Source organism: Myodes glareolus, chromosome 9 (assembly GCF_982192425.1).
Source record: "Myodes glareolus chromosome 9, mMyoGla1.1, whole genome shotgun sequence".
Taxonomy (NCBI): Eukaryota; Metazoa; Chordata; class Mammalia; order Rodentia; family Cricetidae; genus Myodes; species Myodes glareolus.
The window spans coordinates 49,143,518-49,166,280 of NC_142034.1; the positions used below are offsets into that span (position 1 = coordinate 49,143,518).

The 22,763-nt window shown below is 41.0% G+C and overlaps 1 protein-coding gene and 1 long non-coding RNA gene across 3 annotated transcripts; one reads left to right on the plus strand and one right to left on the minus strand.

Annotated features, from left to right (window-relative positions):
• Positions 1 to 11,255: 11,255 nt before the first annotated feature.
• LOC146893016 (olfactory receptor 1P1-like) lies at positions 11,256 to 12,200 on the plus strand. Its single transcript, XM_087909556.1, has one exon. It carries the CDS (start codon positions 11,256 to 11,258, stop codon positions 12,198 to 12,200), a length of 945 nt encoding a protein of 314 aa, XP_087765682.1.
• Positions 12,201 to 15,162: 2,962 nt separating this feature from the next.
• Positions 15,163 to 19,927, minus strand: LOC148120894 (uncharacterized). Of its 2 annotated transcripts, XR_015738678.1 has the most exons (3): positions 19,791 to 19,927; positions 18,502 to 18,640; positions 15,163 to 16,315 (listed from the first exon to the last, which is right to left on the minus strand). It is a non-coding gene; the product is annotated as an uncharacterized LOC148120894 (long non-coding RNA). The 2 variants fall into 2 exon arrangements; XR_015738679.1 differs by lacking the exon at positions 18,502 to 18,640.
• Positions 19,928 to 22,763: the final 2,836 nt, after the last annotated feature.

Consider the following 22,763-nt stretch of genomic DNA (forward strand, 5'->3'; position numbering starts at 1 on the left):
AAGAATCTGCCACACACATTTTCACAAGAGATTAATAGTTGGCAGATTAAGAAATCCTACATATTTATAGAACAGAACTGAAAACACAGCAGGAAACCTGGAAAAGTTGTCACTTCTAAACCAGCCCATTTCATCTACTACCTCCTAATGGATGCTCTTCAGTGTCTTGCATTCTACTTTGTTGAATAGGCATACAACAAAGCAGAAACTAGTGTGATTAATTGCTATAAAATGCTCTTGTACACTGTAAAAATTTGTCACTTATATTGGCTTAAGAAAAAAAAAACGCTGATTGGCCAGTAGCCAGGTGAGAAGCATAGGTGTGTCAACCAGACCAATAGAATTCTGGGAAGAGGAAAGGCAGAGTCAGTCACCACCCACACACAAGAGAAGCAAGATGAAAATCCTGCACTGAGAAATGGTACTAAGCCACATGGTTAAACATAGACAAGAATTGTGGTTTAATTAAATTGTAAGAGCAAGTTAATAATAACCCCGAGCTAACAAATCAACCAGTATATAATTAATGTAGACCTCTGTGTGTTTCTGTGAGGCTAGACAGGACAGAAACATCAATTTACAAATGGTACCGAAACCTTTGACAAGAATTTCCACCTATAGCCCCAGAAAGTTTTAAAAATAAAGGATTCTAGACAGACAAGAGCAGAGTTAAGCTTAGCTTCTTAGTAACCATTTTTTTCTCCGGTGGGCTCTGTTTGTTGTTGGCAAGTAGAGGAACGGCTCCTTTAAGAGAGGCTTTCTGACTCAGTATTAGTAGCAAAAACCATGCAGCTCTTTTAAGAGGCCCTGTAACCAAATACTTAAATGGTGTTTATGAGCAGCCAGTGGCATATTTTTTTGGTGGTGGTATGGACCTAGAAACTTCACAGAGTTGTGGTAAAAACATGGCTCCCACCAGTACCTCTACTATGAAACTAGTCTCTCAGGAAGCCAATGAGTGGGGTGAATCCAGCTGTCAAAGCTGCGACTTTAATCCTAGCCATATGGCTTCACAAATTAAAGACTCATGATCAGAAAAAGAGAGATATACAGTAAAGATAGATTCAGACAGAAAAAACCCTCTAAACAGTTTACAAAGTATTTAAATATATGCATAGTTTTGGGAGGGAAAAGAAAAAGGATAGAGAAAATATTTTTTTTTTAAAAGAAAGAGAACAGTTGGATGTGGTGGCATACACATTTAATGCCAACACTTCAGAAGTAGAGGCAGGTGAATCTTTGTGAATTTGAGGTCTAGACATAGTGGCACACACCTTTAATTCCAGAACTTTGGAGGCAGAGGCAGATGGATCTCTCTGAGTTTCAGACCAGCCTGTTCTACAGAGTGAGATCCAGGACAGTCAAAAAACACAGAAAGACCCAGTCCCTAAAAAATAAAAACAAAAGAAATATAGCTAAAAAGGGCATATAAACATATAAAGATGGAAAATATATACAGAGTTTGGATACTGTATGTTATTGTGTTGTCTTTGAGTTGTTTGGCTGCTGAGAAGGATCAACAGCTGCTAAAAGACATTTGACTATAAATGCTGCAGGATTAATCCAAACTATATATTTTGAAAATTCCTGGACTTCAAAATTTAAATCAAAAGATAAGTTACTTTGGAGAAGAGATTTTGATTTTGTTTCTACAGGAAATGAGAGGCTGTGGATTCATTCTGGGTTAAGAAAAAATAAGGTTTGATCAAGGAAGACCCCCCCGAAAAATATCCAATGGGAACAGATGGGTCAGATGATCCAACATTCCAGAGCACCTCTATTGCAGTTTCTTCTCAGTTCTACATCTAGAACAGCCCAAGACTGTTGGCTGAGATGATCTAGGTTTGCAGAATACTCTAGTCAGGAGTTGACCATAATCCTAAATTTTTTAGGTCCCCATAAGATTATCAGTGCCCACTAATTGGCAGGAAGTAGCCTAAAAACTCTGCTCACATTCCCAAAAGTGGATTATGAATGTCTTTGTTTAGTATATTGGTTACTAGTTGTTATGAGTAATGGTGAGGAAAAAAGCTAAACAAAGGAGATGAGAGTCAGAATTATTGTTTTGAGAAGAAAAAAGAGGAAATGTTGTGGGAAATGCTCTTGTACATTGTAAAGATTTGTCACACATATTGGTTTAATAAAATGCTTATTGGCCAGTAGCCAGGCAGGAAATATGGGTGGGCCAACCAGAAGAAGAGATTTCTGAGAAGAGGAAAGGCAGTCACTTGCCACCTAGATGCAGAGGATGCAAGATGAAAGTGTTGCAATGAGAAAGGTTATGAAGCCACGTGACTAAACATAGGTAAGAATTATGGGTTAATTTAAGGTGTAAGAGTCAGATAATAATAAGCATGAATGCAAATGGATGAAACTAGAAGAAAAAACAATACTGAGTGAGGTAATACAGACCCAGAAAGATGAACATGGACTACTCACTCATAAGTGGATACTAAATGTATGGCAGTTGCATGGCTAGGGCAGACTGCAAAGGCCAATGAGCCCAGTCCATGACCCTAAAGAAACTAAATAACAAGATAAACCCTAAGAAAAAAATATAGATCTACCTGGAAAAGGGGAAATAGACAATATCTTCTGATAAAAATTGGGAGTATGGAGGTGTAGGGAGAAGGGAGGGTTGAAGGGGAAAAGGAAGGGAAAAGGGGAGGAGGAAGGAGAACTTCAGAGAATGAGATAGTTGAGGTGGAGGAGGGACAGAGATGAGAGCAGGGAAAGAAATATTTTGATTGAGGGAGCCATTGTAGGGCTGGCAAGAGGGCTGGCAAGAGGGCTGGCACTAGAGAAATTCCTTGGGATCCATGAGGATGACCCCAGCTGAGAACCTAAGCAATAGAGAAGATGGTGCCCGAACTGGCCTTGCCCTGTAATCAGACTGATGAATATCTTAAATATCATCGTAGAACTTTCGTCCAGCAACTGATAGATACAGAGGCAGAGACCCGCATTGGAACACTGGACTGAGCTCTGAAAGTCCAATTGAAGAGTGGGAGCAATGAGAATATGAGCAAAGAGGTCAATACCCCATGATGGGGACACCCACTGAGACAGTTTAACTGAGCTAATGGGAGATTATCAACTCTGGTCAGACAGGGAAGGAATCAGCATAGGACCAAACTAGGCCTTCTGAATGTGGGTGACAGTTGTATGGCTGGGCAGACTGAGGGGCCACTGACAGTAGCACCAGAATTTATTCTGACTGCATGTACTGGCTTTTTGGAACCCATTCTCTTTTGATGGATACCTTGCTCAGCCTAGATATAGTAGGGAGGGCTTTGGACCTTCCCAAAAGCAATGTGCCTTACCCTCTCTGAGGAGTGGATGGGGGTGGGGGTAGGTTGAGGGGATGGGAGGTGGAGAGGGCATGGGAACTGGGAGTGGTATATAAAATGAAAAAAGTTTGTTTTCTTTCTTTTTTTAAAATAAAAAAGTTATAAGCCTGAACTAATAGACCAACCAGATTACAATTAATGTAGGCCTCTGTGTAGTTCTGTGGGACTGAACAGTTGTAGGACTGGGCAGGATAGAAACATCCATTTACAATTCTTTTAATTGCTCTGTGGATAAATTTCTCTGATGCTGACAGGAAATGATTGAGCCAAATTTGGTATTTGGGTCTGATCCCTAAAGCATTTTTTTATGGCAAAGGGATACCTGTCTCTTCTTGATCTGTATTTATTAGTTCAACGCTGGTCTTTGCCACACCTTCTACATACTCCAGAATGCCAGGGGCTTCTCTTTGGATTATCTGTAGACAAAACATTGTTTCTAGGAATGCTTTGCCTACAATCTATTTTCAGATAACCTTGTTTACCACAATTATAACATCCGACATTTTGATTTTTCTTAAAATTTTTAGAAATCACTTTTCAATAAGCATGAGATCTCATATCAGTTGTCTTTCTAATAGTCTGTTGGTATTAATCTTGCCTTTAAAGGCCTAATCACTGTTTTGAATTCTGAATTAGCATTTTCAAAAATCAAAGATTTTATTAATATTTGTCTGTCTTCTGGATTTGATACTACTCTATTTATATCTAAAATCAATCTCTGCAAAAATTAGTGAAGACTTCTTTTGAATCTTGTATAATTTTAGTAAATGACCCAGACTTCTTCCCTGATACTTTAAACTTTTCCCAAGCATTCAATGCTGCTAAATGACATAGAGTCAGGGTGTGATCATTAAATTCAAACTGTCTTTGCAAATAATGATATTGCCCTTTACTGGGAAACTGATCTTGGGAAATATCAATACCTCTAGCCTATTTCATTGATTTATGGCTCTAGCTTCCTCTTTCCCCATATTCTCCATTATATCTGAGGATTGGCTTCCAATATTTCTGTAGATAAATCTTTTAAGTCATGGGGGATGATTCTGTTCTCAGTTGCCCACAAATTTAGCATCTGCTTCACACAGAGTGAATGCATACCATTTCAAATGACTGCTTCCTTAAATCTCCTCAAATCTAATATTACTGTAGGATTCCATTAAACTTCTGCATAACGCTAGGGCTGCCTATCATCTTCTGGTTGTTCTCGTATAGCAACTAGATCAGGTTTGATTTCTAATAACCTTGGGCTGTCGCTTTTCAGTTTCATCATGTAGTGATGTAGTAGGTTTTACTTAAATTCCTCTGTCTGTGTCTAAGTAGTCTTCTTGCTCTCACTGATAGAAAATAGATAAGAAATATGAGGAGCTAATTAGTAACAAGCCTATGCTACCGGCAGAAAATTAAAAATAAGAAGTCTCTGTGTGGTTATTTGGGGCAAGTTGGCCTATATGTCAGTATCATTATTTCATTGTTCTATTATTCAAGACATAGTCATTAAGAACCATTCATAATGACTTCTTTGTCTCTTGGCATGTTTCCACCATCTCAGTCTTATTCTTGGACCTCTTTACAGCACATGCTATTACCATGTACAAAGAATGAGGGAAAATCCACACTGAAAGGAGAATGTTAATGATTTAATATGTATATACATATAAATATGCATTTATACATAATATATATTTTATGATAGTATTTTATATAATATACACACTATATATTATGCACAAACATACATTTATATGTATAAATATAAGCATATTTATAAGTATATATATATATATATGTCTCAAAAACTCCATAAAATGAAACAATTTAAGCAAAAGCTTTTGATTTATTTTAAGGGGGTTGTGTAAAAAGTCGTAGGCCAAAGGAGATTTTACTTAGTTGTATGGGATAGCGTTCTCTAGTTAAGTCTAGGAAACAGTTAATGCATTTTCTTGAAAGATGTTCAATGCTACTGGACCACACCTTTCTCCTTTTCAAGAACTTGTTCCTGAGGGAATTTATGGGTCCTGAAGCAATTACCAAGCTCTAGTTTCCCACAAGAGATGGAGTCTCACACTGGTTCTTCTGGGAAATAAATACATGGGTAAGTCCTCTGACAGCCCTGGGCTGGAACTCGTCATGTGGTATTATTGGGGTCCTGATGTTGAGGAACAGGGCTCAACCTGCAGTCCTGCTGCATGGAGCGTGTAGAGATCCCCTGAGCACCAAAGGTGGCTTCAGGATGTGATCTTATTAGACTCCACTTGAAAGAGACATAGTCTCAGAGTCTCAGGGAACTTTTCATGCTACGTCAATCAACACAGAGGACTGAAGAAGTGCCACCAGTCATGGTGATGGTGACAGGGACACACATAGGCAGTATGGCGAGCTCACAACTGGGGCGAAACACAACTCTAAAGGACCGCTGTTCACCACCAGAGAAGCAGAATGCCAGGACCTAGGAGAAAACGTAAATAAGGTTTGCTTCCCATCTCTAAAGAGCAAGTAGAGGAAGACGATTTTACTCATCGGCCAGTGAAAGCACAACGTAGTCATGGCAACAGCAGTGCTTGGGGGGAATGATGGTGTACATTTCACATCTTTCCAACCGAAAGGCGGGATTCCCATGGAAGTCAGTGTGGCCAACAAACACTTTAGGGGACAGGTTCAGAAAACAGCCTGAAAGGAGAGCAAATGAAGGATGAGCCTTGAGGAGCTTTGAAGGCTGTTGTGCCCTATAAAGGCTTCCGAACAAGGAGCATGTGGTGACATAGAGCCATCCCACAGGGATGGACAAGCGGGTAAGAGAAACCTTTTGTTTCACATAGAGGAAATCCTGAGAGCATCTTCCAGAGTTGCTGTGAGTGTTGTACTCTCATCCTAGAGTGTACCTTCAGCTAGGAGAGTATTCTAGGGGGAAAGTGGGTATGTTCTTTGCCTGAGAAGTTTGTTCCTGTAGGGTAGATCCTATATGCTAGAATCTACCTCAAGGCAAGCCTGTACTTGGCCAATTGAACACAACCTCAGACTGAAAAGAGGCTGAAATTTCTTGGACTCTATGGTCAGTGGACAATGCTTCCTGGAACTCATTTATGTGTGACTGTTTATTTATTTATTTTTTGTTACTTTTACTACCTTGTGCTTCAGTTTCTGAGGGTAGAATGGAGGAGCAGAGCTGTGAATGACCAATGCTCCAACCCTCCCAGCTCCAAGTAATATGCTTACTGAACATCTCTTTGTTTCTGACATTAGCTCAGGCACAGCAGAATCACAGTGGTAATGAAAGGGCAGGGACTGGCTTTTCTTGTGGTGGTAAAGATGGGGTTAAAAATTATAGTGTCAAATTATTATTTTAAAATAGCAGCAGTGAAATTGAATTTACAACTAGCCAGTTAATTCCAGAAAGGTTTTAGGGTCTTTAGGAACTGATACGAATTTAGTGAGGGAATGTAATAGAGGTTACTGAAAAAGCTTCCTGTATTCAAGGAAGGTGAGTGGTAACTCCAGACATCAATCCAGGTATAAGTTGCCATAAAATCTTTCTGGCTGAGGAATTAAAAACTGTCTCATTTGACTAACAGAGCAGAGACAGCATGAGTGAGACTGTTTATGAAAAAGGTAAGAGGCAGGTCCCTAGGAGACCACCTGGACAGAGCTAGCCCAGACAGACAACTAAAGAGCCACAGAGCAGGGTCTGTCAGACCACCATAGTAGAAAGTCCCTGTCACTGAACAACAGCTGCCAAGAACAACTGACTGATTTTGGTTTAAGAATGGGCTCTGAAAGGCTATTGTTCTGTCTAAAGCACAGCACACTACAGTAGGCCATTTGGAATCAATAAGAATAGAGATCACACCCAGGTTCTGCTGTTTTCTCATGTGTGACCTTCAGGCAACTCAGGACCCTTACCTTCCTTGATCAACACAGGACTGCAGTGATTTCTGCTAGTCCCTCTGAGCAGATTTAAGATTTAGAAGTTTGGGCATCAGGGATCTGCTGGATTTGGGTTTGCTGCTCCCCTTTCCCTACTCTACTCAAGCCTCAACTGGAGGCACTGGCAGGAACTCCCTGTTCCTTTTTTCAGAAAGTGTCCCCTTCCTCAAATTTGGGTGATCTTTCTTTGCTCCTGAGCTCTCAGGTCTGGCATAGCCAGGCTGCAGTGTAATACATTCTGTCCTAGTCCAGGGGAGGAGCTGTCCTTTCAGATCTCAGACACCCTGAAGTCTCTCCCTAGCAGCTCAGTTATTCACTTGTCCTTTCCATCTCTGCCCTTGTCTGGTACTGGTGGCAGTGAGTGCACATTCCCTTGTGCACAGATGAGCTGCAATGTTCTGGCTGCATTGGCATCCTATGTTCCAGGGGCATGCTGTATGTCTCTCAACCACAGCATGTTACAAGTATGTATTGCGTTTTCAGTCTGGATGAACACACAGTTGTGAGTGAGAAATAGAACTTTTATCAAGAAAATAGAAGGCAACATGACTGCCAAAACATGAGCTGAACAAGGACAACAATAGATATGCTAGTGTGAACTCCTTTGGATGCACTCTTGCACACATATAAAACCAGGAAACTTCAATCTTAGACAAAGAACGATGGCAGGCAACTAAGGAATGCCGAGATCAGGAGAAATAGTCTCTCCAGGGAAAACACATCAACTGGTTGTACAATACCAAATGGTCAGCCTTGAAAACACGATTGCATGGAATATTATACATTTTGAGAAAGGTGTATTTATGTATTTAAGAATATATATATATATATATGAACATGAACATGTACACACACATATATGTAACAACAATTAATGAAAAAAGAGGAAATGATTTGAAAGATTACAAAGGGGTGTATAGGAGGGTTTAGAGGCAACTAAAAATTATGCAATTATATTATAATCTCAAAAGATAAAAGAAATAATACATTTTTAGAAAGGCATCAGAAGAAAGAAAACAAAACAACCTTAGCATATAGAGACTGTTATGTACTATGAAGTGAATGGTATAATGGAAAGAAACTGGGGTATAGTTGGCTCATTATTATATGAAGTTAGACTTAAGAATTACCACTAGTGATTTAATTGCAATTGTATTGTAGACATACTTTGATTTGAAGGTATAGTTTTATGATAATAACTGTTTTTAGCATAGAATGTGTGGTATTTCCTCCCCTCTTTTAAAATAATGAGGATTCTTCATTTTGAGAGCAAATGAAATAGTTTGGTATTTATTCTGTATGAATAAGACACGTTTCCATCATACAAATTAATTAATTAGTGTACAGTAAAAGTCAAAACATGCTTTCTCTTTGAATGACAGAATAATATTTTTAAAGTGTAGCTATCTATGATTTCTGCTGCAAACTGATTTACAATGGAGAGGACATACTATTTAGAAAGTTGTAATGCAATAAAAGGAAGAGGAAAGCAACTATTGGTTGAACCTCAAAAGTTCCCCATCCCTTGACATTTTACACAACACAGCAGACATTAAAGAAGAGAGAGTGAGAAATCAAAGATGCTTGTGATTGGTTCTGGCATCATTTCTGTTTTTTAGCTTTTCTCTTTCTAACACTCATCATTTCTCTGGACTTTCTCAGAGAGACACACTCACAACCAAATAGACACTAGAGGTTCACAGTGATAACACAGAATTACTTTTACGAGAAGAATGTTCCTATCTTTGAGTTCATGAAGGCATACCTATACAGCACAGTGAACCAAAGAGTTTCTAGTTTTCTATTTTAGAACTCAGGAGGTTGAGACAGAAGGGTCAGTAGTTCTAGGTCGTCATTAGCTATGTAGAGAATTTGAGGACAGATTTGCTACATGTGATCCTGTCTAAAAGACAAATAGCCTCCCACATCCTGAATTTTTGAGATTATGCTTTGAAGCACAAATGTTTCAATTATTTGGATTAAAGCTCAATTTAAATTGAGTTTTAATTTAATTAAAATTAAATGTAATTTGATGGTGTTTTCTTTACTGTTATGTTATTGTGTGACATGGATTTTGATGTCATAGCTAAGAAACCATTGATTTACTTGAAAATTTAGGTTTGCATTTTCTTCCAAGACTTTTACAGCTTTAGCTCTTATATGTTAGGCCTTTGTCCATTCTGAATTAGTGTTGTATACGATCTGAGGTAGGGTTTTAATTCATTCCTTTGTGTGTAGACAAACTGCCTGATGGATATAAATAAGAAATGCTTTTGTTGTTTTTTCTTTTTTAAATTTATTTATTTATTTGTTAAAAATTTCTACCTCTTCCCCTCCCCCCTTTTCCCTCTCCCTCCCCACTTCCCCTCCCTCTCTAGTCTTAAGAGCAGTAGGGTTCCCTGCCCCGTGGGAAGTCCAAGGTCCTCCTGTTCCATACAGGTCTATAAAGGTGAGCATTCAAACAAACTAGGCTCCCACAAAGTCAGTCCATGCAGTAGAATAAAAACCCAGTGCCATTGTCTTTGACTTCTCAGTCAGCCTTCATTGCCAGCCACTTTCAGAGTGTCCATTTTGATCACATGCTCCATCACTCCCAGTCCAGCTGGCCTTAAAGTTAGAATTCAACAACAATGCTACCCCCAGGAAGCCTACAAACTCTTGGAAGCTGAACAGTCAACTACTGAATCACCCCTGGGTCAAGGAAGAAATAAAGAAAGAAATTAAAGTCTTCCTTGAATTTAATGAAAATAAAGACACAACATATTCAAACCTATGGGACACTATGAAAGCAGTGCTAAGAGAAAAGTTCATAGCACTAAGTGCCCAATTAAAGAAAACGCAGAAAGCACACATTGGAGACTTAACAGCACACCTGAAAGCTCTAGAAAAAAAAGAAGCAGATTCACCCAGGAGGAGCAGAAGACCGGAAATAGTCAAACTGAGGGCTGAAATAAACAAAATAGAAACACAGAAAACAGTCCAAAGAATCAATGAAACAAAAAGCTGATTCTTGGAGAAAATCAACAAGATTTTGTTGGTTTTTCGGTGTTGAGCTTCAACATGACCCAAACTGTTTTTCCATTCATTGCTTTCCTTCATTTTGTTCTTGTTTTTGAGTATTGTATGGGTTATCGTATCTTGCAAAGGTGTTTGTGGCAGTGTATTCCCCTTTGCTGTGCTACTAATATTCCATAGACTCTGATATGTGACATTGCTATCATTATTTTCTAGGCATTCAATAATTTTTTTAGTTAATAGTATTTTATTTTGTAACTGACACATAATTGCATATATTTATGGGTAGTCTATGATAATTCAACTCTTGTAGGACAGTGATCTTTAGAGGGAGGAAGAATCTTGGGGACGATTTGGGGAGGTAGTGCCCAATGCATAGTTGTTAAGGAGGAAGTGACAGTGTGCTACAACACACTCAGTGATCCTGCTTGGCAATAACCTATTGCGCATTTTATGGAATGCAGAATTGTAAAATATGTTTTTGTTATTAATAATTCTCTACTAAATACATTTAACTCTCTTTCCAGGTTTATGAGACATTTTTAATTTCTAACATTGTTACTGTCTTCTTTAAGTTTTGTAAATAATTTTAATTGATTTTTTGTTTGAATTTGAAATTTTCATACTATTTACTAAAAACAAATACAACAAATTATGGAATGATTTCCCCAATATTATTCCATATTCAACATCTTAATTTTTTTTTGTTGAGCTATATATTTTTCTCCACTCCTCCCTTTTCCTCTCCCTCCCCTTCTATCTTCTCCCATTATCATTTGCATCTTGCAGAACTTTCTGGAAGAGCATTTTGGGCAGGCTGCATTAAGTGGTCTATGAATAAACCAGATGGTTCCTATGCAAACACTGTGATTCTTCTCTAGAGCTCAGAGAAGGGTGTGTGCAGCAATCATCCAGAGTGAAACATCTCAGAAAGCAAGCTCAGGACTTCCCTCATTGACCTCTGTGCTCATGGAAAGAGGGAACCAGACCGGCACCTATGAGTTCCTCCTCTGGGGACTCTCAGAGCAGCCAGAGCAGCAGCGCATCCTCTTCCTGCTCTTCCTGTGGATGTACCTGGTCACTGTGGCTGGCAACCTGCTCATTGTCCTGGCCATTGTTACTGATGTACGACTCCACACCCCAATGTACTTCTTCCTCGCCAGCCTGTCCTGTGATGACATCCTTTTCACCTCCACCACGGTACCCAAGGCCCTGGTGAACATCCACTCGCAGAGCAGGACCATCTCCTATGCAGGATGCCTGGTCCAGCTCTACTTCTTCTTAACCTTTGGAGACATGGACATCTTCCTCCTGGCCACAATGGCCTATGACCGATTTGTGGCCATTTGTCACCCTCTCCACTACACAATGATCATGAGCTTCAGGCGTTGCTCACTCTTGGTGACAGCCTGCTGGACCCTTACAAATCTTGTTGCCATGACACACACTTTCCTCATATTCCGGCTCTCCTTCTGCTCCAAGAAAGTCGTTCCAGACTTCTACTGTGACCTGGGACCCCTGATGAAGATTGCTTGTTCTGACACCCAAATTAATGAGCTTGTGCTTCTCTTCTTGGGGGGTGCAGTCATATTAATCCCCTGTTTGCTCATCCTTGTGTCTTATATTCGCATTGTGTCAGCTATCCTCAGAGTCCCTTCTGCCCAGGGGAGGCGCAAGGCCTTTTCTACCTGTGGGTCCCACCTTGCTGTGGTGGTCCTGTGCTTTGGAACAGTGATAAAGGCTTATCTGTGCCCCTCATCTTCTTCCTCCAACTCAGTGGTAGAGGACACAGCAGCTACTGTCATGTATACAGTGGTGACTCCCTTACTGAACCCCTTCATTTACAGCCTTCGGAACAAAGACATGAAGGGGGCACTGGTCAGAATTCTCAGGGGCAAAATCTCCTTCTCTTGAGGCCAGTGACTTTTGCAAAGGAACAGAAAGTGTCCTCAATTCCCTCTGTTGAGGATCTTCCAGAATTTTCTACCTCAAGTGTCTCCTTCTGAATCCTACACATGTTTTATCATAGCCCTGCTCACTTACTCCTCACTCAAGTTTCTTAGATTTGAGAAAATGAAAGATTCTCTTTAGGTGTGGACTTGTTCTTTGTTCATTTATTTTGTAATCTCATTCTCAGAAGGATGATTGATTCAGTGAAAGACAGCATAATAGACAATTGTTTCTATGTCCATAATTATTCTGGAGCTGAAAATTCGTTTTTTTTGCCCAAAAGAAAATGCATTTTTTAGAAAATAACAACCATGAATACAGTGTATTTTTATAATACCCACCCTCCCTGTCATTATCAGATTGTTCCCTCATCCAGCTTCTGCCACACTCCACTATCAAATTCATTTCCTCTTTATCTATTGTATGTGCCACACACATGAGCTCACATGTATCTATCTCCTTCTGAGTCAAACTTGTGTTCCCCACATGCACATGCATGTAAGGTTGAATACTGGGATATGAGAAACCTATCACAGAGCTTGTGTATGAGAAAACTGCTCTCTCTCCTCAAGCAGCAGTTGGCTGCCTCAGCTGTGAGTGGGCTTGTATGGTCGTGTGCTGGCAACTATAACTGTTGAAGGTTCTCAAGGAATATGGCCCCTCATAGGTTGTACATGAGTCAATGGATAACCCTCTGCCTACTTACATACTGGTCCCCCTAATGGACTTCGTTGAATCCTCATTTTTTGAAGCCTTGGCTGAATGAACATGTTATGGTATGTATTTTCTTTTGGCACATACAGCTCTGGTTCTTCGCTTGGGACTCCAGTGACTTCCCAGAGTTGGTACAGATGTTGATAGATTACACAGAAGTTTTTCTTCCTTGGGCTGAGCAGCACTCTGGGCATCAAACAGGGATGATGTAGTTAGTGGTGATGCCTTGATCAAGGAGTTGTCTCCAGAAAGGCAGTAGTCAAGAGAGTACAGGTGGGAACACCGGCTGGTGTTCAGTACCACCCTTGCCTCTGTCACTCAGCTCTAATTGTAGTTCCCATTTTAGCCAACTTCTACCCTAGAACATGGGGCCTGCATTTCTTGCTAGTGTTAAAATATGTTTAGTCTTTCTCCTTCACAAATAAAGATAAAATACATTCCAAAATTCAGAATTCCCTTGAATACTGGCAAATTACCAACTGTAGATACCTGTGTAGTCAGATAGGAAAATATCCCCACTACTGTAGGCTGTTCCAAGGCTATAACTGAGGCGCATCACCCCCATTCCCTGCAACTCTTTTTAGATTCCCTCACTTCGGCTCACACTTCAGCATGTCAACTAGAATGACTTACCTTCATCCATCCAGGGTCTGTGTACTTGGTAATTTTGCATTTTTGGCTTTATAATGATTTATTTTTGTTCATAGGAATACTAAGAGGTATTCAAGTAAATGCCCATGGAGTTAACCTATTTTATAGTGAGCAGCAGGTATAAGTCCTCCCAGGAATCAGTATCAAGTACCCTAGTTAGAACAGTGATGTCCATCCTTTCTCACTGTCTACTGAAAAGGGAAAAAAGAATCCCTAAAAGTAAATCATGTTTTAATTTCAAAGGCTTACTAAAGGAAGTGTCCATCCCTCACCTGAATCATTATCATGATGGAAAGGTTATACTGTGATAAAGTTTTAATGTAGAGTATAAAGAGTTTTTAATATAGAAAGGATAGTACCTCATTTTTTGTTTATATTTGTTTTGTCTGATTCCCTAGATTGATTTTCCTGTCTGATTTGGAGTTACTTGAATAGTTTATTTATATACAGTGTTTTCAACTGTATCTTTTGAATAACCTTAAATGGTTGCATGAGGTAAAAATATATACCACTGGCTCACTTATTGGAAGATATCTACTTTGTGGGTTGGTTGTACCCTCTCACCCAATACCCTCTGCAAACACCATGATAGACATGTCCAAACATGTGACTCCTATAAAATATCAAGTTTCATCAAGTTGATAATTAAGACAGACTATAATACATACATTCACAAACACACATGCCATGGAACTAGAAAGGAGGATATTTGTGAAGAACAAAGGGAATAACAGAAAGAGAAATGGGAATGGGAATGGACAAAGAGCATGAATATGATCAAGGTACATAATACTTGAGCTAAAATATCAGAAACTGCTATTTTATATAATGATTACATCACTATTAAAGAGTTTTAGAAGAAAAGAAAGAAAAAAGTGGCTATATTAATTTCATATGAAGTTAATTTCACAGCAGTTTTTTTAATCAGAGAGAGAAAAAGACAGATATTATACAATGATAAATGGCCCAACAATCAAATCAGAAGATATAGGTGTGTTATATGTGTATTTCCCATGCAACTGAGCTGTGAAATATATGAACAAAATCGATAGATGTAGCAGGCTACAAGAACATATCCATAGTTAGAGGTGGAGAATTCAAAGCCTCTCACATAACAATTGATAGAAAAGCTAGATAGGAAGTCAGCAAGAAAAGAAAACTGCAAAGACCATCCCTTAAACCATGGCAGAGGACACATTATTGGTAGAGTGGCCACAGAGTACCTCAGCAGACCACATACTAGGTCATAAATCAAGATTAAACACATGTAAGGCAATTGGAACGCAATGCAGTGTGTCTCTGATCACAATAAAAACAAACTAGAAATTTGCAAGAGAAAGACACTGAAGAATACTCCAAAAACAACTCCCTTCACAACTTCCATGTAGTCCACATGCATATGGCCAGTGCAATAAAACTTGTGTGGAATTGAACTAAATGAGGAATGCAGCATATACAACTCATAGGACATGGCTAAAACATGGACAAGAAAGATGCCACGCCAGCACGGCAACTGTCGTTCTTCTGAGCAAGGGACGTTGGGATTAACATGCAACACAACTTCAGGTTCTGCAGACAAGCCTTTATTCCACTTTCTCACACAGTATATTATAGCCCTCAGCAGGGGAGGCCAAGACAACAAAAGCAGGAAGCTCATCACCGTAACTCAATGGCTTAGGGGTAAACATCCTTAGAAACATTGCTGAAAACAATAGATTGTTCCTGTTTTTGTTCCTGTTTTCAATCAAGTACAAGAGTGCAAAACAGATCAAGTGGGAGTGCGAAGGCCAGTCCTCTAGGGACCCAACAACTCCCCCCTTTTTATTTTAAAAGCATGAGAGCCCCTGTCTTAGGACTCCCCCAGACAGAGACTCTTACCCGTCTATGGGAGGCCTTAATCCCTGTCTTAGGCGAGCTCATTATACCAGGAGAGTTGCCTGTTGTAGGGATCCCTCATGACTTCTGCAGTACCTGCAGCCAGACTTGGGCCACTTTCTGATTACTGGAAGACAGTTCAAGCAACACTTGTCGAGTGACAGTGTGCTGTACGTGGGATTGCCACATAAAGTGGCAGAGAATCCAAAAACAGATAACCCCAATAGCAATATGAGTACAAGTGAGCATTCCAGACAATCGCTGAACCCAGCCCCCAAGATGGGCCATGGCATTCTACTGACTGGATCCAGACACAGCAGGGACCCATGTGCTATTAATACTAACAATATGATAAGCTGTCTGCAGGGTGAAATTCAAAAAGGAATTCCAAGGGCCATCCAAACATGCATTCAACTGTTCAACCACATCAGAAGCATTTATAACATTAGCAGGTGTAACATACAAGACACTTGTTGCAGAAGTCAAAGGGAATTTACCTGTTCTTGCAAAAGCACAGTTTGTTGATTTAAATTTAAAAGTCCAAGTCCAATATGAGAGTCCAGAGCACTCTGTGTCTGCAGGGACTTGCTAACCCTTCCAGACAGCTGATTCACAGTCTCTGTAGTCACAGTTGTCTGCGAAATGGCAACTCCAGCAACCGTAGCCACAGTGGCAGTGACAGCAATAGCAGCAACAATTGCAGCTGTTCGCCCGCTGTCGATAAAGGATGATCTCCTGATGTTCTTGAGACACCAGTATTGGCAGAGGAATCACAGCAGGCACTCGAACGGTCAAAGCTCCATCAGAACCATCCCAGCAATTACTCAGCTTTGCAGATCCTGGAAGAACAATTAAGAATATCGCCCCCTAAAGTGCCATTCCACAATACAAATAAAAATGGGGCAGGAATGCAAACAGAGGATCAAATAGTCATATTGCGTCCAGCAGTATAACAAATCAGACTCTTGAGTGATACATTCTTCCCACATAACTGTCGGGTGGAGATTAAAATCTTCATCAGCATCCCAACACCAAGGAGCAGGTTTGGGACAATAGGTATTATGCAATACTAACTGGCATTAAAAGTGGGGGGTTTCTCAGCAGACTCCCCATCACTCATAATTCTGTTGTTGTTACCAGAGTCATCACCTGAGGCAGAAGGAGCATTGTGGTCTTTATCCTGGGACACTGGCCTTATGCACCACTCTGGCACTCAAATTGGTTTATCAACTCCTGGAGGAAAACCACATACAGCCCCCCTCACCTTTGCCAACAAGGGGGTTGGTTCCATCCATCTTCCTGTTTGCAAATCTTTTCAACGAACCCATCCTAGGCTCTGAGCCCTAACCTGTGTATGACGCACCATAGGCGAGTGCCCTTCAGCCATAGTCAAAAAATTTAAAATAAAGAGAATGGTGGATAATTGAGTAGCTGGGGAGAATATGAACTCCCCCCTTTTAATTTTTTGAAAATATTGCTTGAGGGTCTGATTGGCTCTTTCCATGACTGCTTGACCCATTGGGTTATATGGAATGCCTGTTTTATGGGAAATTTCATAGAATGAACAAAAGGATAACAATTTTTTGCTGATATATGCTGGGCCATTATCTGTCTTAATAACCTCAGGTTTGCCCATATAGGCAAAAGCAGATAGGCAGTGTGCAATGGCATCTTTTCTTGTTTTCCTGAATGTAAGGATGCGAAAATTACTCCTGAAAAGGTGTCTACTGATACATGGACAAATTTAAGTTTCCCTGTGGCAGGCAGGTGTATAACGTCCATCTGCCATAACTGATTTGGTCGTAACCCTCGTGGGTTAACTCCTAAATTGGGGCTGCTTAGGAAAGGAGCACACTGAGGACAAGAAGATGTAATGGCTTGTGCTACTTCTCGCGTGCATCGAGTATGATGCTGAAGGGAGCAAGTGTTAAGGTGAAATTTATCATGTATTTCTTGGGCACTGTCAGAAGTAAAGCAAACATGTGTATATTTATCAGCTAAATCATTACTTGCTGACAATGGCCCAGGCAGCCGAGTATGACTGCGGATATGTCCGACAAACAAAGGCTCAGTCCGCTGCCAAATCAAATGCTGAACACAGCTGAGCAAATGATGGACCTTAGAGGTAGGTGATATATAAGCAGATGTCTCCAATGGCTTAAAAATGTGGGCCATATACACACTATCAGTATACAAATTTACAGGTTTCCCAGGGAAGAGCTGGAGTGCAATGAGGCAGGTTGTTACCTCTGCAGATTGGGCTGATACATCCCCCACAGGACTTTTCCATACTTTCCCTCCATAAACCACTACTGCATTACCTTTAGGGGAAGCATCTGTAAAGACAGCACGAGCTGAGGGTATGAGAGGCCCTCTAATCACTTGGGGGAATATAATGGGATGATTTTTGAACAGGACCATTAATGGGTGCTGAGGATAATGAGAATCAAAACTTCCGGAAAAGGAGGTGAGAGAAAGTGTCCACTCATCCTGGTACTGCTGTAATTGTACTAGCTGGTCTTTAGTATAAGGTGCTATAATCTTGTCAGGGTATTTTCCAAATGTCTGGGCAGCAACCTTCTTAGCTTTCCAAAGCAATTGTAATATAACTTCATAGTATGGGGTGACTACCCTTGTTGGTGAGGCAGGTATGTGTACCCATAAAATAGGTCCATCTTGTCAAAAGACTCCCGTAGGGGCAAAATTGGAAGCAAGAACTACAAAATTTAATGACTGATCATAATTAATTTGCTGGAGATGGACCCTTTCAATGTTGTCCAGAAGAAGTCTTAAGGCAGGCGTCAATATTCAGGGAGAGGTTGGGTCAGGATCTCCCAAGAGCATATCATACAGTGGTCTTAAGTCACCTGTTTTGATCGCCAGGGAGGGGCGTATCCACTGTACGTCTCCCAGTAACTGCTGCCAATCATGTAAGGTTTTAAGATGAGAGGTGTTAATAGTTAATTTTTTTGGTTTAATTCCATCCACAGCCAATTGGTACCCAAGGTAGGAATATGGGACTTACATTTGGACCTTCTCAGGAGCTATGATCAGCCCCGCCTTCTCTAAATCCTGTTGCATTTGAGTATAGAACTTTTGACAGCTGATCCCCCTTCGGCCTTGTTAGGCAGGGCTTTCCAAGCTTTGGTAGCCGCGGTCGCCATCTGGAGATATAGGGCAGGATGGAGCACAATTTGATTGGTCAAGTCAGCATAAGCTCCTGCTCCAGTTAGCATGTCTAGATTGCGCTGTGCCTGTCCCGCTTGCGCATTTAACCTAGCCATTTGTAAACAATTTTCTTGATATTCTTCCCTCCACAATAAGTAATCTCCTCCCGATAGTACCGCACGGTATAGCTGCTGCCAATCGCTAGGTGTAAGATTCAATGCCGCAAAAGACTCTACCATGGCAAGAGTAAACGGGGCCTGAGAGCCGTAAACCGCCACGGCCTCTTTTAATTGCTTCATCTCCTTAAAGTTCAAGGCCACATGTTGTCTCAGCATCTGTCCTGGATTGTTAGGATCAGGTACCTCTATAACCGGAGCAACTGTGTGCCGGGGCTGAAAACAGACACCTCCTCTTCTTCCAGAGCCCTCTTCAGCCTCCCTGTCATCTGTTAGTCCCCAGCAGGACTCCCTCCTTCCCCAATCGGCATTAAAGGCAGGTGGGGCTAACAGCACACATAAGGAATCCTTCGCCTTGCAGCGCTTCAGCCTTTTCTGAAGTACCTTAATTTCCTGCATTAGCTGTGCTTCCTCATCAGATAAACTATTCTCTGCACTAGAGCTGGGGCTGTCTTTCCCTTTTTCTGACTCAGAGGTTATTGCTATCTGATTTTGCATCTGAAAGCAGGTAGACTTTGGCGCTAGCCTTAGTCCTGTGCCAGATTCCAAAGTTCCCCCTGGTACCTCTGACATTTCCTTTTGGTCCCAATGCGACTCTGCCGATCCCATGGACCTGCGAATCTCCTTCTCCTGTATTTCTTCAAGTATCTCTTTAGCAGCTACGACCTCCTGTCTCACTTTCACTTTATCAGTAAGTAGGGCATCGCGAACCAGATGCCATAGCGAAAAGGTAGATATAGGGACGCTATCGGCATCCTCCTTTTGCAGCTGTTTCTGCAAATCTGTTTTTACCTGTTTCCAATCCGAGATGGTCAGACCTCCACCTGTCAAAACCCATGGGTTTGCTGCGGCTATATTCTTAAGAAAATCCTCTATAGTTCTCTCTTTAACCGTGGTTCCTTGTTTCTCTAACAATTTAGATATCTCTCTTACTGCTTGTGGATCCCATTTTACCCCAATCCATCCTTACCGGTCTAGGACGACCCTGTCCGCTACCCCTTCTTTCTCAGATCTCGGTGGGAACCTCCACTTTGCCGCGCCAGCACGGCAACTGTCGTTCTTCTGAGCAAGAGATGTCAGGATTAACAGGCAACACAATGTCGGGTTCTGCAGACAAGCCTTTATTCCACTTTCTCACACAGTATATATAGCCCTCAGCAGGGGAGGCCAAAGACAACAAAAGCAGGAAGCTCATCACCGTAACTCAATGGCTTAGGGGTAAACATCCTTAGAAACATTGCTGAAAACAACAGATTTTTTTTTCTGCTTTTGTTCCTGTTTTCAATCAAGTACAAGAATGCAAAACAGATCAAGTGGGGGTGCGAAGGCCTGTCCTCTAGGGACCCAACAAAAGAGACTTAGAGCACTAAATATATTCATTATAAAAGAGAAAAATCTTAATACTTTGTAGTTTTTCATCACTTTCACACAATGTTGAAATTATTTTTATACTGTACATTTCTCTACAGGGACGTGAGGGAAGGTTCCCCAGGGCACATAATTAAGAATGGATTGTTGGGGGAGTTCATAGTGTCTCAGCTCTTACTATTGGATGCTGCCAGCCCCTTTCACTGGCTAGTGTACTCATCTTACCCTCAACTGCTCTGAGTGTTAGCTATGAAAGAACACAGTTTCCACTCAAACATTTCATGCATTTTGACCATATTCTCCCTCCATTACCCACTCCTTTTCCCAGACAGTTTGAAAACCCTTCCCTCTTCCCTGTCCAGGGAGGCAGGGGACCAACCTTGGGCTGAATATGGATGCCTCCTTAGATAGTTGACTTTTGCCTTCATGGTGGTCTGACTCTATGAATAATTTATGCCCTGAAGACACTCAACGTGCCATGGGGAGAAAGCACAGAGTAACAATCAGCCACTGCCAAGGGACTCAGGCCCACAATCTTTAAGACATCTTAGAATAATATAGAATCCAAACTTTTTTTTATTGATTTTTACTAAGCTCTATATTTTTCTTTGCTCCCCTCTCTGCCTCTCTCCTCTCCCTTCAACCCTCATCCAAGGTCCCCATGCTCCCAATTCACTCAGGAGATCTTGTCTTTTCCTACTTCCCATGTAGATTAGATCTATGTAAGTCTCTCTTAGTGTCCCCATTGCTAAATTCTCAGGGATTATGGTTTGTTGGCTGGTTTTCTTTGCTTTATGTTTTATTTGCCATGTGGCTTTAGTGAACCTATAGAGAGTCCCTAGGGATTAATTCCAAACCCAAATCAAGGAACCTGAGGTTTGGAGGAAGCAGTAATTCCCTGGAGCATCACTAGGAAGGAAATAGATGGAGCATGGAGGCCAGCTGTTGATCCTGGGATATGCTCCTGGTGACATGTATAAGCCTTCTCCTGGGCTCCTTGTCTGGAGTGAGCAGACGTGGGGTGAGTAGATGTGTGTGCTGTATCTCTCCAGAAAAGTTTTGTCACAAGACAGCAATGCTTGTTTCCTGGATTTATTTATTCATTTTGGCTTGGTATGTTAATTCCATCATTTAATTTTCATTTATTGAAGGAAGAACAATAAATATAGAACTGACACTAAATTGCATACAAAATAATGAAAGGTTGAAAAAACAGGGACAGAAAATACAAAGACTAGCTGAAGAACAGACCCTGGGAAAACATTGGTAAAGGCCACTCTTTGTTCTTGGGATATTTTCCTGACTTTTTTGCGGAGGGGTCTTGGCTTTCTTTTAGCTCCTGAAACATACTCCACCCACAGCTTGAAATTCCCCATGATTTCTCATTGTGATTGGAACAAAAACCATGTTCAAAATCCTTATTTATAAAAAATGGTAAATGAGCCCAGCAGTAGATATCTGGGTGTCTCTGGTCTTGGCTGTGACCTGAAGTGTAGAGGAGACAGGGATGAATGAGAAGTCCCTGATGTGGAATTCAGCAAGGCAGGAATTCCAAGCAGAGATTGAGGAGAAAGTAGGTGGAGTCAAGGAGACGCCATGTAGCCATCAAAGGAGACAGATACACCAGAACTTTACCCAGTAAGCCACAGCCACATCGCAATACACAGATTAATAGAAATGGGTTAACTCAAGATGTAAGAGCTAGCTAGGAATACGCTAGAGTCATTGGCCAAGCAGTGTTGCAATTAATATAGTTTCTGTGTGATTATTTCAGGTCTGGGCAGCTGGGAACAAATGACAGGCTGAGTATGAATCTTTAGCAAACCAGAAAGCAGGTTGAAACCACCCATTGGCATGAACTGTGGAGCAGGCAAAAAGCAATTTGGAACCAGACAGGCATGGCAATACAGCAAGCCTATTGCTTGGTTTCACTTTAAAATTATATAGGTGTTGCAATAGAGGCTCAATGTTCAAACTTTCCCAGTAGTCTTGGGAGGTGACAGCCAGGCTTTAGTGATTTTCAGAGGTCCTCATCACTGTTGTTTCAGGATTCCCCTGAATGATTCTTCCAACCATGAGTTCTTTCCTGCCATCTCCTTAATTTTTAAGGCATATATAATTCTGCCTCATGTTACTCTGACTGATAGTCTTGACCTGGGAAGATAAAATAATTTAAAAGAGGATGCAAAGAAAACAGTTGGTATCTTAGAAAGCTGTAGTGGTCTGTACTTGCAGCTTCAATTCTGGCTGCTCTGTTGGGCTAGAGTTCCATTCCCCATGGGACGCTTTAAGAAGAAAACACAAATGCTCAGGGCTTTCACCAAAAAGTCTGACGAAATTGGTGGTGCCCAGAAAGGGTGCTTGTGAGGTGGTTCAAATGTCCAGACAGGATTTAGGCTCTCTGGTATATTTGCAACCTGGAAGATGAACAGGCTGATGGAAGTCATTGGAAATGAGAGTTGAAGGGATGTGGCAGGAAGTCAAGGAATTATAGGAGCCAATAGAATTGGAGATGTGGATTAACTTTTTCCCTAGGGGCATCCAGGATGAACTGTATCCACCAATACCTTTACAC